The sequence below is a fragment of the Ophidiomyces ophidiicola genome (genome assembly GCF_022830035.1).
Source record: "Ophidiomyces ophidiicola strain CBS 122913 chromosome Unknown scaffold_1, whole genome shotgun sequence".
Classification (NCBI taxonomy): Eukaryota; Fungi; Ascomycota; class Eurotiomycetes; order Onygenales; family Onygenaceae; genus Ophidiomyces; species Ophidiomyces ophidiicola.
The window spans coordinates 1,362,848-1,378,254 of NW_026054641.1; the positions used below are offsets into that span (position 1 = coordinate 1,362,848).

Genomic DNA, 15,407 nt, shown 5'->3' on the forward strand with positions numbered 1-15,407 from the left:
TCCACATCACTGCCCATGATGAGCAGGAGATCCCCAACTCTCAGAAAGATTGAGCTTTGGCTCAAAAAAGAGTTGTTTTTTGCACACTTCAGTGCTTTTTTTCTGTACCTAGTTTCTTAAGTCCACATAGTGGCCATCTTCAGATGTTTAATCAATGAAGAAGTCTTCCATTACACTTCTTTTTCTTTTCTTCATTGAATAACAAGAACAAAAGTCTTTGGAAGTTCTGTTTTTCATATTTCTTACACAACATGGAGTGCTTTCTTGCATTTTTTGCAGCAATTATGCTGTTTTTCTTTCCCATCAGCACTTTTTTGGGTGTTCTTCTTTGGATGTTACTTGTTGTTCAAAGAAGTTTAGTGCTTCTGTATTCTGAACATGTTCTTCTGGTTTCCAGATGTCATTTTCTGGTCCCCATTCTTTCCAACAGACTAGGTATTCAATTTTGTTTTTGTGTATCTGTTTGTTCAGAATATCTTCTACTTGGTATTCTTCATGACCATCCACCAGTTCTGAATCTGGTGGTGGTAATTTATTTTCCCTTTTATTGTATTTCTCTAGCATAGAAATATGAAATACCAGGTGAATACTTCTAAATGAGGGTGGTAATTGGAGCTTATAGAATTGTTTCCCCCATTTTTCAATGATTTCAAATGGTCCTATATACTTATGGTCCAGTTTTCAGGCTGGATGAAGCATGCTTAAGTTTTTTGCATTGAGGAGTACCCATTCTCCTACATTGAATACTTGTGGTATGTGCTTTGAATCATAATACTTTTTCTGCACTTCATGGGCAACATGGAGTGTTTTTTCAAGATGGTTGTGCATCTTTTGCAATGACTCTGCCCTTTCTGTGGCTTTTGGAGCCATGTGTTTCAATGGTTTGTCCACATTTATACATAACTCTGGTCTATACTTCATTAATGCAACTGCTGGTATTTCTCCTGTTGAGCTATGCTTCAATTGGTTGTATGTGTGTTGAGCCATAGATAGCCATTGCACCCAATCATCTTGGTGGTAGTTAATAAACCCTCATAAGTAATGTTCCAGGGTTTGGTTTTGTCTTTCTGTTTGACCATCTGTTTGAGGATGGTAAGCAGTGCTTAATCTTCATTTTGCATCAAAGTAGAAGCATAGGGTTGATCAATAATTGCTTGTAAATAGAGATCCCCTATCAGAAATCAGATTCTTGGGTGTACCATAGGTAGTAAAGATGCACTCATAGCATAGTTCTGCTAAGTCTTCTGTGTTGATGTCTTTTCTACATGGTAGATATAGGGCGAATTTCATATAGATGTCCACTATTACTAGAATGGCATCAAAGGTATTGTCTCTCCAATTGAAGAGGAGTAATTCTGTGATGAAGTCCATTGAGATTGACTCCATGGATTGTGAAGACATTGAAATAGTTCCTAATTCTCCATGTGTTTTATGTCTTCTGGGTTTGATTCTCTGGCAGATATCACATGTCTTGACATAATCCACTACATTCTTGGTAAGTTCATGCCAATAGTACTTATCTTGAATGACTTCAATGGTACATTTCATTCCAAAGTGACCCCCCTGTGGGTCATCATGATTTGAGTGTATAATCTCATTGATTAATGCTGGTTGGCTAGGTACATATGCTCTATTATTTGCCCATAGCACATTGTCTTTGGAAATTGTTCATGTTACATCTCCAGCCATGAAGACACCTTTCTTCTCCACCTCTCTTCTTTGAGTGGACACAAATGTGTCCAGCCCTTGGAGCTGCAGCAATAGAGAGGTTAAGAATTCAGGCATTTTAGTGTAGACTGTCTCAGACTTCATGACAGCATTAATCATGAGTCTTGACACAAGGATTGATCCTCTAATGTCTTCTGGCAGTGTTATTGTCTGTATTGAGTGCAATGCAAGGGAAGAACTTATGCCAACATCTGTGTTTTTATTTGTTCCTTGCACTTTCAGTGTTCAGTCATGCACTCTGACACAGTTTACTATAGGAGCCAACTGTTTGTTGTCCTCTAGATTTCATTCTAGTTGAACACCATGTCTGATCTTCTGTTGCAGAGTAGGTAGAAGAGTCTCACCATGATAGGTATCTTTGTAATCTGGTTGACAACTTGGTGCATCTGCTGGATTTAATTTACCCAGGCAGTGCAGTAATATGAAGTCATATGTGCTAAGCACTTCTGTCCATCTTGTCTGATGTCTGTTTAAGCTCTTGGTTGTCATAAAGAACTGTAGATTGGCATGATCAGACAAGACATGTACTGATTTCTGACTTCTCTTCAGATAGTGTCTTCAGTGTTTGAATGCAGCTACTATAGCTAAAAGTTCTTTGTCATGGGTATCATAGCAGGTTTTCACATCAATTAGCTTTCTACTTCAGAAGACAACTGGGTGCCATAGCCCATCTTCTTGAAGTTGTGTAAGGATAGCTGCTACTGCATAATCAGATGCATCTAGTTCTAACTGAATGCACTGCTGATTGTCAAAGTGTGCTAGGCAAGATGCTGAGGTAAAGCTTCTTTTTAGTTCTTCAAATGTGTGTTAAGTGTTTTTTGTTCAGTCAAAGTTGCACTGTTTCTCCTTTGTATCCCCTTTGATGAGCTCAAAGAGTGCATTTGCTATGCATGAATAGACATGAATAAAGCAGCAATAGAAATTTGCAAACTCAAGGAAGAATTGAATTTTCTTAATGCTTTTGAGAGTTGGTCAGTCTAGAATGGTTAACACTCTATCCATTTCCATTGAAATACCCTTGGGTCCAATGATAAATCTCAAGAAGAAGACTTTTTCCATTGCAAACTCACATTTGAATTGTTTGACAAACAGTACTGCACACTCCAAGTGCTCTAATACCATATGTGTGTGCACCTTATGTTCTTCCATGCTATTTGAATATATAAGAATGTCATCCAGATAGACTACACAGCACACATCTAGTAAATTCACAAGAGCTTCATTTATGTAAGCTTGGAAAGTGGCAGGTGCATTGATAAGGCCAAAAGACATTACTCTATATTCATAGTGACCATAATGGGTGCAGAATGCAGTCTTCCACCTATCAGTTTTGTGTATTGAGATATGATGGTAAGCATCTCTGAGATCAAGCTTTGTGTAGATCTTAGCATCAGACAATCTGTCTAACATTTCACTAACTAATGGTAATGGATATCTATTCTTTAGTGTAATGCAATTAAGATCTCTATAGTCTACACAGAGTCTGAGACCTCCATTCTTCTTTGGTGCAAAGAGTATAGATGCCCCAGCTGGGCTCTTTGAGAATTGAATCCATTTCTTCTTCAGTGCATCAGTTATGTATTTCTGGAGTACTGCAAGCTCTGTTTCTGACAGATTATAGATTGGCATGAATGGTGGTTTCTTTTCTTCCTCCAGGTCTATGGCATGTTCAGTGTTTGATGGTCTGGACAGATTGGCAGTGTTTTCTTCAAAGAAGATGTGCACATATGGTGTAACATAGTCAGGCAATGTCAACATGAAATTCACAACATTTGCACCATTAATTGTGATGCTGGTGTTATCTTTGAAGAAACTTTGCACAAGTGGCATAATGTAGTTGGGAGATTCTGACATGGTGTCTGCAATGTTTGTGCTGTAGAGCGCACTGATACCTTGATCATTGTCTGTGATAAGAAGTTCATCAATTGAGACCATATAAGTTTAAGTCTCTGTGATAACTTTCACCATAGCTTCTTCAGCCAAGATAATCTCTGATTCTTGGAGATCTTCAGAAATGTTTTGTCAGTATGTTCAGTTGTTCTTCTGCCAGTTAATCAGTGGATTGATTTCTTTGAGCCAAGAGTAGTCTAAGATCATATTGTAATTGATTAGATCAACACTTTCAAACTCTTGACTCACTGACTGTGTAATCTCATTACTGTTGGTTGCACTGACAGCAAGATGATGGGTTCCATAGATGCATATCTTGTGTCCATCAATTGCTTTGACTAGCTTGAAGGGTTTTCCATCATTAATCAGTTCTTTTGATTTAACTCAGTATCAGTCAATGAAGTTTGCTTCTGCTTCTGAGTTCACTAAGATCAGAACTGTTTCTTTCTCTGTTGCTGATTGAATCTGTACTGTGATCAGAAAAGACATGAGGCTTCACCACTTCTTGCATAAATCTAGAGCCATTGCAGCATTAATGAACTCTTTTATTCATTTTTTGACATGGTGCTCATCAATTTCTGTTTCTTCAGAACCAAGCAATCTTCAGTTGCATGCTCTTTTTGCTTGTGGAAAGTACAATATGGTATCAATTTGTTATCAAACTTGCACTTTCTGCTGCTTTTGTCTGCTGAGGAATTACCATACTCTGAGTTTTGATCTGTTTTATTGTTCCATGGCTTGCTCTTTTTCTTCTCTTTATAGTAGGTTTTCTTACTACCTTTCTGATGGAAGGAGAATGAAGGAAATGTTTTGGATTTTGGTTTCTTGTACTTTTCTGAGATGTTTCTTTCTGCAGTGGCAAGTCTTTATACCAGTGTGTCATAATCAAGTGCATCAAAGTTATCTGCATACTTGTCATATTCAGCACATACTTCACTGAGCACCTTTAAATAGAGATGTGACTTCCTCTGGTGTTCATCATATTTGTGTTTCAGTCTGCATTCTAGGATCTCTAATTGCATGGCAAAGTCATGCACTTTTTGATTTTTCTTCTGCATCAGTGTCAGATATTCACATTCTGCATCCCTAAGAGCACATTCTGGGTCCACAATTTGACATTTCAACCATGCTTTTAAGTCCTCCCATGAGGTTCTTTCCTCAGAGTCCTTAAAGTTATGTGACCACTTGGTCAATAGCTTTGATTCAAAGTGTTGAATGACTTTCAACATCTTGTGTTTATCATTGTTCTTGAAGTATTTCTCTTGGTAGAGGTGGAAGACTTTGGAGGCAGTGATAAACTCTTCTAAATCCTTGAGAGTTCAGGCAATGAATCTTTTTTCCACTTTTTGGATCAGAGCATGCACAGAATCTATGTCTTTTGCACTTCTGTCACAGAAAGAGTTCTTCTGCTGTGCTTCCAGCACTGTTGCTTGTGCATCCATTGCACCTTTGATGTTCTCTGTGTTTAATTCCAGAGGAATTGGTTGCATTCTGAGTGTCAGATTGAAGAAAGATGTAGGGGATATTGTTTCTTGATTCCATTCAGTCCTTTCCTCCAGTGGAGGATTGTTGGAGATTTCATTGTTCTTAATGAGATTTTCCAATCTTTGAATCTCTTGTTTTTTCTTGATAAGATTGAGCTTTGCCTCAAGCTTCATGATGGTTTGATCTGCATCATAAAGAAGATTCTGGACTGTAATGTTCTTTTTCTGATTTGAAATGACAGCTTCTGATGTCTGTTCTCTTGGAGTTGCTCTCTCTGAGGTGTCAACATTCATTGACTTACTGAAAGTGTCAATTGGATGTTCAACTTGCACTACTGGCACTTCTTAGTTACCCATTGGAGGAGTTTCAGCTATAGTCTCTGGTGCTATAGTCTGGCTCATCTGTTCTCCCTGAGAGACAGTGGTAGAGGCTTCAATCTGTGGATTGTTGTCAGAGTTCACATCTGTTTGTCTCTTTCTGTTTTCACTTCTGATTTCAGTCATAGTATCTAATTGTATCCAACAGTGTGGAATTGTGTTTGTTGTTGTGTAAAATGCATTGATATTGAAGAGGTAGGATAGAAAGAAGTTTTCTAACAGAGTAGCTTGATGAATCATCTCACATTTTTAGTGATGAGAACTGTAAGGTGGCAGCCTACAAGATAGGTGCTAAAGAACAATGTATCAAGCCTACAGTGTAAGAAAGGTAACTAAGTTGCACTTATAGTATCAAAGTAGTATTGCTATATGTGCAGTAAGAGAAGAACTCATTGCTGACCTTCTGTGGGAGAAGGCCAGCATGGCTTTAAGTACTAGTGAGGTTAGGGCTATGCTAACTAATAAGGTACTGGCTCTTAGGGCAGGCCTAGCCTACAATGGGCATGACACACAGCTACTTTGTTGATTTTGAAGAGACATGGGTGACAGAATCTAAACCCATCATGAAGTTTTCAAATTATTATTATTTTCTTTGGGGACTTGCACATTCAGAAAATGGTAAAGACATCTATTAGGTAAAGGTTTTGATACATTGATCTAAGAGTGAAATGAAGTAACAGATGATATGTTGTTTGAAGATGACAAGATTAAGTCTATCACTTCATGTGTTGTAGTGATCTTGGGCCGATAATGATCTGGAATCAAAATACCATTCATGTCAGATGTCTTTAAGCTGTTGAGTGTTGGTATTATTTTATAGGTGTTACGTAACAGCTCGGAAAATTGGTATTCCGATGGTAGTCCATTGCATCACGTGAACCCGCGTCTGGTTTGTTGTTTTCGCCTCTTCGCATCGCAACTCACACTTCGAACATCAACACAGATCCCCGCCGTTGACGACCTACACCCCTTCACTCCCATATAATGCGGTATAAAATTCTATGAAAACATAATTCGTATCTCTTACTTCACTAACATTGCCTCCCGCCAATCCTCTCCCGCCTTTCCTCCGCGACTTCTTTGTTTACAGTTCACCATGGCGTCGAAATTGCAGATGCCAGTGGGCTCATCAAAATGGATTGCCGCCGAGAAGGAAAATATTTTACAATTGGTAGACCAGGAGATGGAGGAAGTGGAGTTTCCCGTTCGCCATGAACTCCATTGGTTGAATGAACATATGGCTGGCGTCTTTCGAGGTGATCAACTGTATGTGCCCGCCTGACACAGCGCTTCTTTTTTCGTAACAATGCGGTCTGATTGAGAATGGGTATAGTAATGTCGCCGAAATGTTCAAAACACCGGGGAAACTGCGAGGTAAAACGCCTCGCACTATTAGGAGAATGAAGACACCGGCTACGCAGCGAATTGTAAGTTATATGCCGCTATGTTTTGTCATTCACTGGCGCCAATGTGAAAGGCTGGCTGATTATAATTAGCCTTTGAGCGATATATTTTCTTCCCAGGTTGCCAACCCGAATCCTCTTCCATCAAATCGGTTTAACCACGAGATTTCAAAACTGTCTGTTACTCGAGAGCCAATTCATCAGCACCAATGGGGCCCTACTCAAACTCAGAACTCTAATTCGGATTATAACAATGATTCTGGCTACCATGGGATAGTCGACGATGGCAAGATGGAGCTAGACATCTCTTTAACGCAGAAGGCAGAACTTGCCTTAGAGAGTACGAATGTACTTGCGACTGAATGTGAAACTGAAACAAATGCAACGTCGGAATCACAGCCAGAATCCGCTCCAGAAGTAGTGGCAGCATCCGAGTTTGAGGGTGGTGCCACAGTTACGCAGCGTGCCGATGAGTCTACAATACTAGGAGACGCTCCAGATGATAGCCCGTCGATTGCTCGCACGAACGATGAATCATTTCACTCCGCACAGGAGGTTGTAGCAAGCAAGGATAACACTCTAGATCCCGTAGACATGGATCACTCTCCCTCTCCCTCCCATAAGAAAGCCTCTCTACCTTCATCGCCTGTCCGTCAGTTGATGGCAAACGAGACACCTCCCCGACCCCAGCCTCCTAACCAAAAAAGCATTTCGACCGTACTCGAGCAACAAAAAATTGATAATCTTCTTGATCACTTTGATGATATGGGCTCACCGTCTGAAAAGTCTACACCTGGTCGCCCTCTTCTTCGGAAGAGCAGTCTTAGCTTTGCATCTCTACCAGCTAGAGAACCGCTGACTAAAAAAAGTATTGGAGGTCCTAGGATTTCTAGGATAAGCCAGATTGACCCTTCGAAAAGCGCCTATTTTGGTCGCCCGACTGGAGCAAGAATGACCCAACTGTTAGGTGAAGAGAACAATCGACAAACCAGCGTTGCAGATAGCGTGGACAATGTGCAATCCTCAGTTCACGGTGAATCTGATTCAGACGTCAAAGCTCCTACGCTACACACCAAATCGTCAACACAACTACTTCACGAGAAAATAAACATGCTTGGAAAAACACAATCAACAAGAAGCACTAAGTCAATTGCATCGACTGCTCCACTAGCCTCACAACAAATTTCTTATCCAGAATTACCAGTTTCACGTATTGTACCATCCGACGAGGCTCCGAAGACAAGTTTTGGAGACGACACGCCAGTTGATGATGATGTATCGAAGCCTTTAAGTTCGCCTTTCCTGGTTCAAAAGTCTCATTTTGTTCAGGACCAGAGCCTAGAGGCGGGAGAGAGGCCTAAATCCGGACTACCGTCGAATCCTGACCCATCTAGCAGATTCAGGTCATTGCGGATGGGCACCCCTGAGCGTCGGTCACCCGCACCAAAGCATTTCATTTCTCATGGGAAGTCTGCGTCCGTCTCGTCACTAATTGGCTCGCCTCGCCCCGGGACAGCAGGATCCTTATATAAATCTACCACTGTGGACGGAACACCAAAAAGTTCCACAACACCCGTGAGCTCGCCCAAGCGTTTTGAGGGGCCGTTGAGCGCGTCCAAGTCCAAGCTTCAGTCAATCATGAAATCCGCTAAAGGATTATTTAGTAGTAATGGTGCCTCGCCTGCAACAGGAAAGGACACCATATCATCAAGTGCAATTCGGCCCCAAAATACAGGATATCCGAGTTTAAATGGTGTGTTCAATAAAAGTGTATCTCGCCCATCGACATCAGCCAGCCCGATAAAACAAGAGGGCCGTCGTACTCGGAGTTCGACAGAAAAAGAGGAGAGACACAGGGAGCAAAAATTGAAGGAACGCCAGCGCATTGAGGAACAATTGGAAAAAGCCCGAGAAGTTGAAAGAGCGAACACCGCCCGCCCTAAAACGATGCAAAACCCACCCTCCGTAAGGCAAAAACTAGATGATGTTGCGATCCCCCCGGCTCCTGTGACCAAACTAAATCTACCGAAGCATCAAGCAGCTCCAAAACAGGCGGAGCCAGAATTGCGTCGCGAGGAAGATGCTAAGTTCTATATCCCAACGTTAACTCAAAGCCAGGCGAAGAAAAATGATCGACGATTAGTTAAACCAATAAGGGAGACACAGAAGGCAAGACCTCAACCCCTGTCTATTAAAATTGGAACTTTGTCACAGCGAATTCCATTGAATTCTGCGACCCCTAGTGCAGTGGGTACTCAAGATTCTATCCATACACCAGGAATTACCCGACAACTTTCTGTTAAAAAAGCAAGCATTGCTTCATCGCAAACAAGCAGCTCCGCAGGTAGTTTCAAAAGCTCTACCACAGTTTCTAGTTCCAAATCGAAAGCTGCTCTCACCGCTGAGAGACGAGAACAGGTGAGCTACCTTCATGAATACTTTTCACCACCTGTCATCTATTAACGACCTCTAGCAACGTCGTGAAGCACAGCAGCGACGCGAGGCTGATCGCAAACAAGAACAGCTGACTATTGAAGCGGAACGAAAGGAACGTGAACGACTGGCGGCAGAAGACCCGAAGAGTGCCATGAAGAAGCAGGCAATTGAGCAAAGACGACTGGAAAATGCTCGAAAATTGCAGCAGAGGAGCCAGCAAACCGGTACCACGAATGACACGGTATGTTGAACCGGCATGGGTCTCTTGAATATGATTCTAACCCCTCTCCTAAGGGTACTGCTCTCCATTCTGAAAAATCTAGCTTTCAGACTTCTCAGCGTTCAGAAATGGGCCAAATAAGGCCTGCATCAAGGTTGAATTCTGCTCAACCCTCAAGCAGGCTGCAACCCACTATCAACCCTGCAAAACCACCTAAACGTGCTAATGAGGAAGAAGCTGTGCGGTCAGTTTCGGGGAAGCGAAGGAAGACCGACGAAAAAGTTCCTAGTGAGACTGTTCGGCCAACGATGGCACCCCCAATTCGTCAGTCAACTGTCCGAAAAGTAAGTACAAAGACGAATTTTGCCCAAGAACAACAATTAATGGGAACGCAGGAACTTAAGCCGCAAGCCCCTCCAACCAATTTTGCTGCACCATCGGCTCCGACCCCAGTCCAGGGCGGAGCGTCTATTTTCAAACATCCGCCCGCTGCAGCACGGCAATTGCAACCTTCTGGTCACTCGCAGCCCGCCCACCCCTTGGAAATGTCTAAATTCGCAAACGGAAAGATCCCATTTGCTGAATCGAACCCATCATATGCCGGTTCTCACAAAACTCCGGGTAAAATACCACAGCAGAAGATTGTTCGCTCTTCCCCAGCATACCCCCATGGTGAAAATATTAAGCTTCCTGAAATCCCAACGGATAGCGAAGACGAGGACTCTGAGACCGAGCCATACCATGTACCCGAATGGGCAAAAGAAGAAAATCTTCGCAACATCCTAATAGAACAAGAAGGTCGAGATGGGGAAATGGTATTCGGCCCCACGGCGCCATTACATATGGAAGAGATTTTCAAAGACAACAAAGATCGGTTTAGAAGGTTCCGGGAAAGAACCAGTAGTGCCAACTGGGTTGGAACGGATGGCCTGACAGTGGAGGAAGTTAGATGGGATATCGAACAAAGGGAGAGACTGAAGAGGAACGGAGGATGGACGTTTGGAGTTCAGTAATTTGGATGGTGGTTTACACGGAGATGGAGAAGAATGGCTCCATTTTGGAATGGGAATTGGTTTAAACACTTAGCACGGCTTTTTTTTTCGGCGGTACATCTTGGGAATTACGGGCCGTGTTAAAAGAGTGAATCGGATATACGGAGGTTAAAAGGCAACAGCATTTATTCATGTGTTTCTTCTCTTCTATGAAGAAGCAATTTCTGACTCATTTTGTCTGCACTTTTTTAAGCGACCATGGGCATATGGAAGACCAGTAAATAGAGCTACTTTCTGCTTTTTTCTGTTTTGGTAGAACAAGGAAGAATATATTGTTACTACTACTACTAAGTTTCATCGAGACTCTAGGAAAAAATGGCAAAAGGTAAGAAAGAGAAGTCGTCGACCTGGAACACCATATAACTAACTACCCAATATGCCAAAGCCCAGCCCCAGCCCCCAGAAAAGCAGCCAAAGGGCCCCCAGGAGCAGTCCAGAGTGGTTATACACATACAGTACATGAGCAAGTCATTCTTCTTCTTTTTTTTGATAAATCTTTTTCTAAATAAATCCCTGAGAAAGATCCTTGCTTCCGTTAACTAACTATTTAAGCAAGTCTAGTTGCGCGCGTGGCAACACTCGTCCGGCTCGGCGTCACTGGGGCCATCGTCTCGACCTTCATCCATGGCATCGGCGTTGAAATTGGAGAGATCGCCGGTGCCGCGACGCTTGCCGTCGTAGCGGATGGTGCGCCAGCCCAGCGGAGCCGAGGCGTCCTTGACGTATTCGGACATGGGGAACTATATGGAATTAATCAGTACAGGTAGGGAAGGGAAGGGGGGTTGGGGGGATGGCTTACGTAGTGGTCGTTTTTCTTCATGGTGACCACCCACGGCACGTTGTCGAACGTCACGGCTCGAAGGCGGAAATACGTGTTGTTGGGGATGGTGCTGACTTCACGGATGAAGGAGTCGAGATCGGGGGTTTTGACGCCGTTGACGGCGGTGATGAAGTTGGTCGGGGACAGGCCGTATTGGTAGGCGGGGGAGCCGCGGGACTGGAAAGGATTGTCAGTATCAACTATCAAAAAGGAAGATCTTTCTTGCAAGATATTGATACATACCCTGGCGCTTACATAGACTTCGCTGTGGAGTTTGCTAATCTGCTGCCGAACCGCATGATGCGGTTTCTGCAGCACGGCGCCGCAGAATCCCAGGGCGCGATCCGTCTCCAGGTCCTCCGTGGGCACGGTCTGGATCTGGATGCGCTTCTCCTCGCCGTTGCGCACAATCAGGGCGTCGAGCGTCTCCTGGCCGTACATCACATCGAACTCCGACACGCGCGTGATCAGCTTGTCGTTGAGGGTCAGGATGACGTCGCCTTCCTGCAAGGGCCGGCGATCGGTGCTCAGCGGCGACGAGCAGTCGACCTTGCGCACCATGAACAGCTCGTGCCGCGCGGAATTGGCTTCGGCGACTTTGTTGATCCATTCTTCGGAGACGCCCATGACCCGCGCCTGGCTCATCTGGATAACGTATGTTTCCATGTCCAAGATGCGTAGGCGGGGGATCGTCCCGTTTTGGATTTGAGAGATGACGGGTATGAGAGACGGCGTGGCAAGGCCGAGGTGATATTCCACGTCTTTATGCGACGATTGTGTGCGCTCGCCCAGGTAATTCAGCCACAGGGCTTGAACAACACCATCGTCTCCGAGCAGGACACCACTGGTACACTGGCTGCTGAGTCCCGTGTCGACGGTAATGGCATCCAGGTTTATTGCACGGTACCTAGGGGCAGACGCGTTGGGCGGAATGGCAACAGTCGTAATATCCGTCACAGCCGTTTTCGCAACGACAATTCGCAGATTCTGATTGAAGCCAACAAACAAGGTGTCCACACCTTGCTTCATATACTCAGAAGTTAAGCGAGCCGATTTGATCGGCGCCTGGACGAGACTAGGATCGTACTGGATGATCGTGTAGTTCTGGAGGGGATGCAAAAAGACAACTTTCGCGCTCACGATCACCGAATCGGCAACGGTAACGTTGATATCGCACAGATCGAAGGGGACAATAGCTCTGGATATCACAACAAGGCCCTTCTCCGCATCGACCACCAAACCAAACCCGGTCTTTCGGGCCTGCGGAAAGCCATCCAGCTTCACGGGGATCGTACACGAAACGCGAACGAAGCTTCGCACGATATCCGCCGCGGCAGGATGGCTCACGCCGTCCAGCTGGATGAAATCCGCCTTGCGCGGAACCGGGGGCTCCGCGGGGATTGGCTCGGCAAGACGTGTGAAGTCCCACAGGCCGGTTTCGTCGTTTCTTTGCGCGAGTTCCATGTGCGGGTGCCAATGGCGGTCAATGTGGATGATGTGCGTGCCGCGCGTATGCAGGTCTCGAATGTGTCTATATGATAGAACGACTCTAGCGCGATCTAGAGTAAAGTTGTTAGGCAGGCGCTTAAGGGGAATGGGGCTATGGGGCATATATACCTGGGATAGTCTTCATAACTTCGATAAATTCATCTAGATCTTTGGTTGGCCTCTTATCAACGGAATCGACAATCCACCCCGAAAATGTATTTTCCAATTTGAAAGAACCTGCGGCCTCGCAGACATACACCCCTTTACAAGCAATAGCGTAGAGTCTTGCTTGTTGGTACGACAAATCGTGAAACGTCGCGCCTGCCACGGTCACGTATCGAGATGGAGTGATATCATGCAGGTCCTGAACTTTGCAAGTGACCTCGAGATCCTCGCCACCTCGCTGAAGGAGGAGCTGGACGTCGCCCCCAACGCTCGAGTCGAGAATGTCATCCAACCGAATGAACTGCGTGAGCAGCTCGCCGTTGACTTTCAGCAACACGTCGCCTTCTTTCAACTTGCCGTCGGCGGGGCCTTCTGGGAGAACGATCTCGGCGACAAGCATGCCCGTCTCTTTGGGGGCGGCCTGGCGGACTTTGGTCTCCCATTCCGGCGTCAGGCCCAGGCGGCGACACTCGTCGAAGGGCTTGAGGATCCACTGGGTCTGGATGGTTCCGCGGCTGACCGCTTCTCCTTTCTGGATGCATTGCAGCGCGCGGAGCGGACGGTCGAGCGGGAGGAAGTAGTCGGTGGCGGCGCCGTCAGCACGACCGCCGGCTTGCAGCGCGATGGCGTGGCCGTCAATATTCACGACGGGGCTGCCGGAACTGCCTCCGCTGGCGGCGGCGGCGGCCTGGATGTAATTTGTGTTGAAGTCGCTGTAGCCTTCGCCGTACTCGGGGGCGTTGCGGTCCAGACGGCTGATGACGCCGGAGAGGATGCTAAGCTTTTCACCGGCGTCGTTGCCAACAACCCTAATTTCCACGCCAACGCGGGCAGATTCTGGCTGCAGTTTGAGTTCTGTGAGAGGCATGTACTTGATTGCTTTGGGGTCGAATCTGAGGATGCCGAAGTCATGGACTGGATCTCGATAGATAGGCGTAACGTCACACTATCGCGGAATCCTCCCCGTTAGCCAGTCTACCAATAAAAAGGCATTTAGAGCTACATACCTCTTCATGATTATCAAAAATACAATACCCCCAAAAGGGGCCGGCGCACACAACATGGCGATTGGTCAGGATATACCCACGCTCGGCATCGACCACAAAGCCCGTGGCCTGGCTGGACATGGACAAGTCGGTGTCAAACGACGCGGTCTGGCAGAAATGGATCGACACCACGCTCTTCACCACCATCTCGATGGTCTCCTGCCACTCCGCCGAGTCGGCATTGCTGCCCACGGGCAGCATCTGCATGACGGCGGCTTCGTCGACGGCCGCAGCCGCGGCAGCGGGAGACATGGATGCGGAGGAGGAGGTGTTATCTGCGCGGCGGTGTTTGGCAGAGGGCAGGGAGAGCGGGCTGGAGTCGCTGTGTTTGCGTTTGGATTTGAGAGACGGGGTGCCGTTGAGGTCCATGGTGAAAGAACGGAGGGAGGGGAGACAAAGGCGGTATTTATGTGTCTGCTGCTGCGGGCGGATTGGCGAGGGCCGGAAAGTTGTTCCTGGCAGGCGGCACGCTGGTGCGAGGCCGTGGTGAATAGTAAGCGCTGCTGCTGCTGGTGAATGTGTTGCAGGGGCAGGTGACGCGGGCGGCAAACAGGGCGTTGGCTGTGACTGGCGACGGGGAAGATGAGGGTCTAGGCGCTGCGGCGTAATCGAGCGCGCGAGCAACGACGACGACAACGACGACGACAACGACGACGAGGTCCAACCACGTTTGAGGTGGGCTGGCTGTGGGTAAAGCGGCGGTTGGCACGGCCAGAGGTGCAGACGACGCCGCAATGGAGGACGGGAAGACCGGCAGAGCCCGGCTGGCTGTGAGACGGCGCGCCGGAGCGGAAGACTCTCCACGAGCAGCAGCAGCGGCGGCGACAGCGACTGGGGCGCTGTGAGCATGCACGACGCCAGAGCGGGGAGGGAGAGCGGCGGGAGGGGGGGATCTCCGGGCCTGGCTGGAGCAGAGGGTAGGAAGGGCAGGGCGTCCGCTGGGGAGGTTCGTCGTCGTGGTCGTCGTCGTGGTCGCTGGCGATGCGATGAGAAGCTGAAAAAGAAGCTCGAAATGTTTGCGTGCTTTGCATTGTCACGTGGCTGGCGGGCTGCCACGACGACCGCGCTGGTCTACGCGGTGAAGTAGGGAGTATGGATGTATGTACAGAGACGGCGGCAGTGTTGTTTGTATGTATGTACAGTAGAATGGTAGTTCACCTATGCTGTCTAGGAACCAACTGAGGCCGCGAAACCGCTCAGAGGAACTAGTCTCGGGCAAAAAGCAACTAACTATGGCCCATCGTCGTCCGGCGTAGAACGGCGAATAGGCAGCCCTATCACAGACGTAGCGCAGCCC

At 46.4% G+C, this 15,407-nt stretch overlaps 2 protein-coding genes across 2 annotated transcripts; one reads left to right on the top strand and one right to left on the bottom strand.

Moving 5' to 3' along the window:
* Positions 1-6,576: 6,576 nt before the first annotated feature.
* Positions 6,577-10,552, top strand: LOZ57_000478 (uncharacterized protein; the record flags this gene model as incomplete). Its single annotated transcript, XM_049249577.1, has 5 exons — positions 6,577-6,746; positions 6,814-6,907; positions 6,977-9,301; positions 9,357-9,560; positions 9,614-10,552. The coding sequence occupies 5 exons, from the start codon at positions 6,577-6,579 to the stop codon at positions 10,550-10,552; spliced, it is 3,732 nt and encodes a 1,243-aa protein (XP_049111771.1).
* A 596-nt stretch (positions 10,553-11,148) lies between these two features.
* Positions 11,149-14,479, bottom strand: LOZ57_000479 (uncharacterized protein; the record flags this gene model as incomplete). Its single annotated transcript, XM_049249578.1, has 5 exons — positions 11,149-11,331; positions 11,391-11,588; positions 11,655-12,970; positions 13,029-14,010; positions 14,072-14,479. The coding sequence occupies 5 exons, from the start codon at positions 14,477-14,479 to the stop codon at positions 11,149-11,151; spliced, it is 3,087 nt and encodes a 1,028-aa protein (XP_049111772.1).
* Positions 14,480-15,407: the final 928 nt, after the last annotated feature.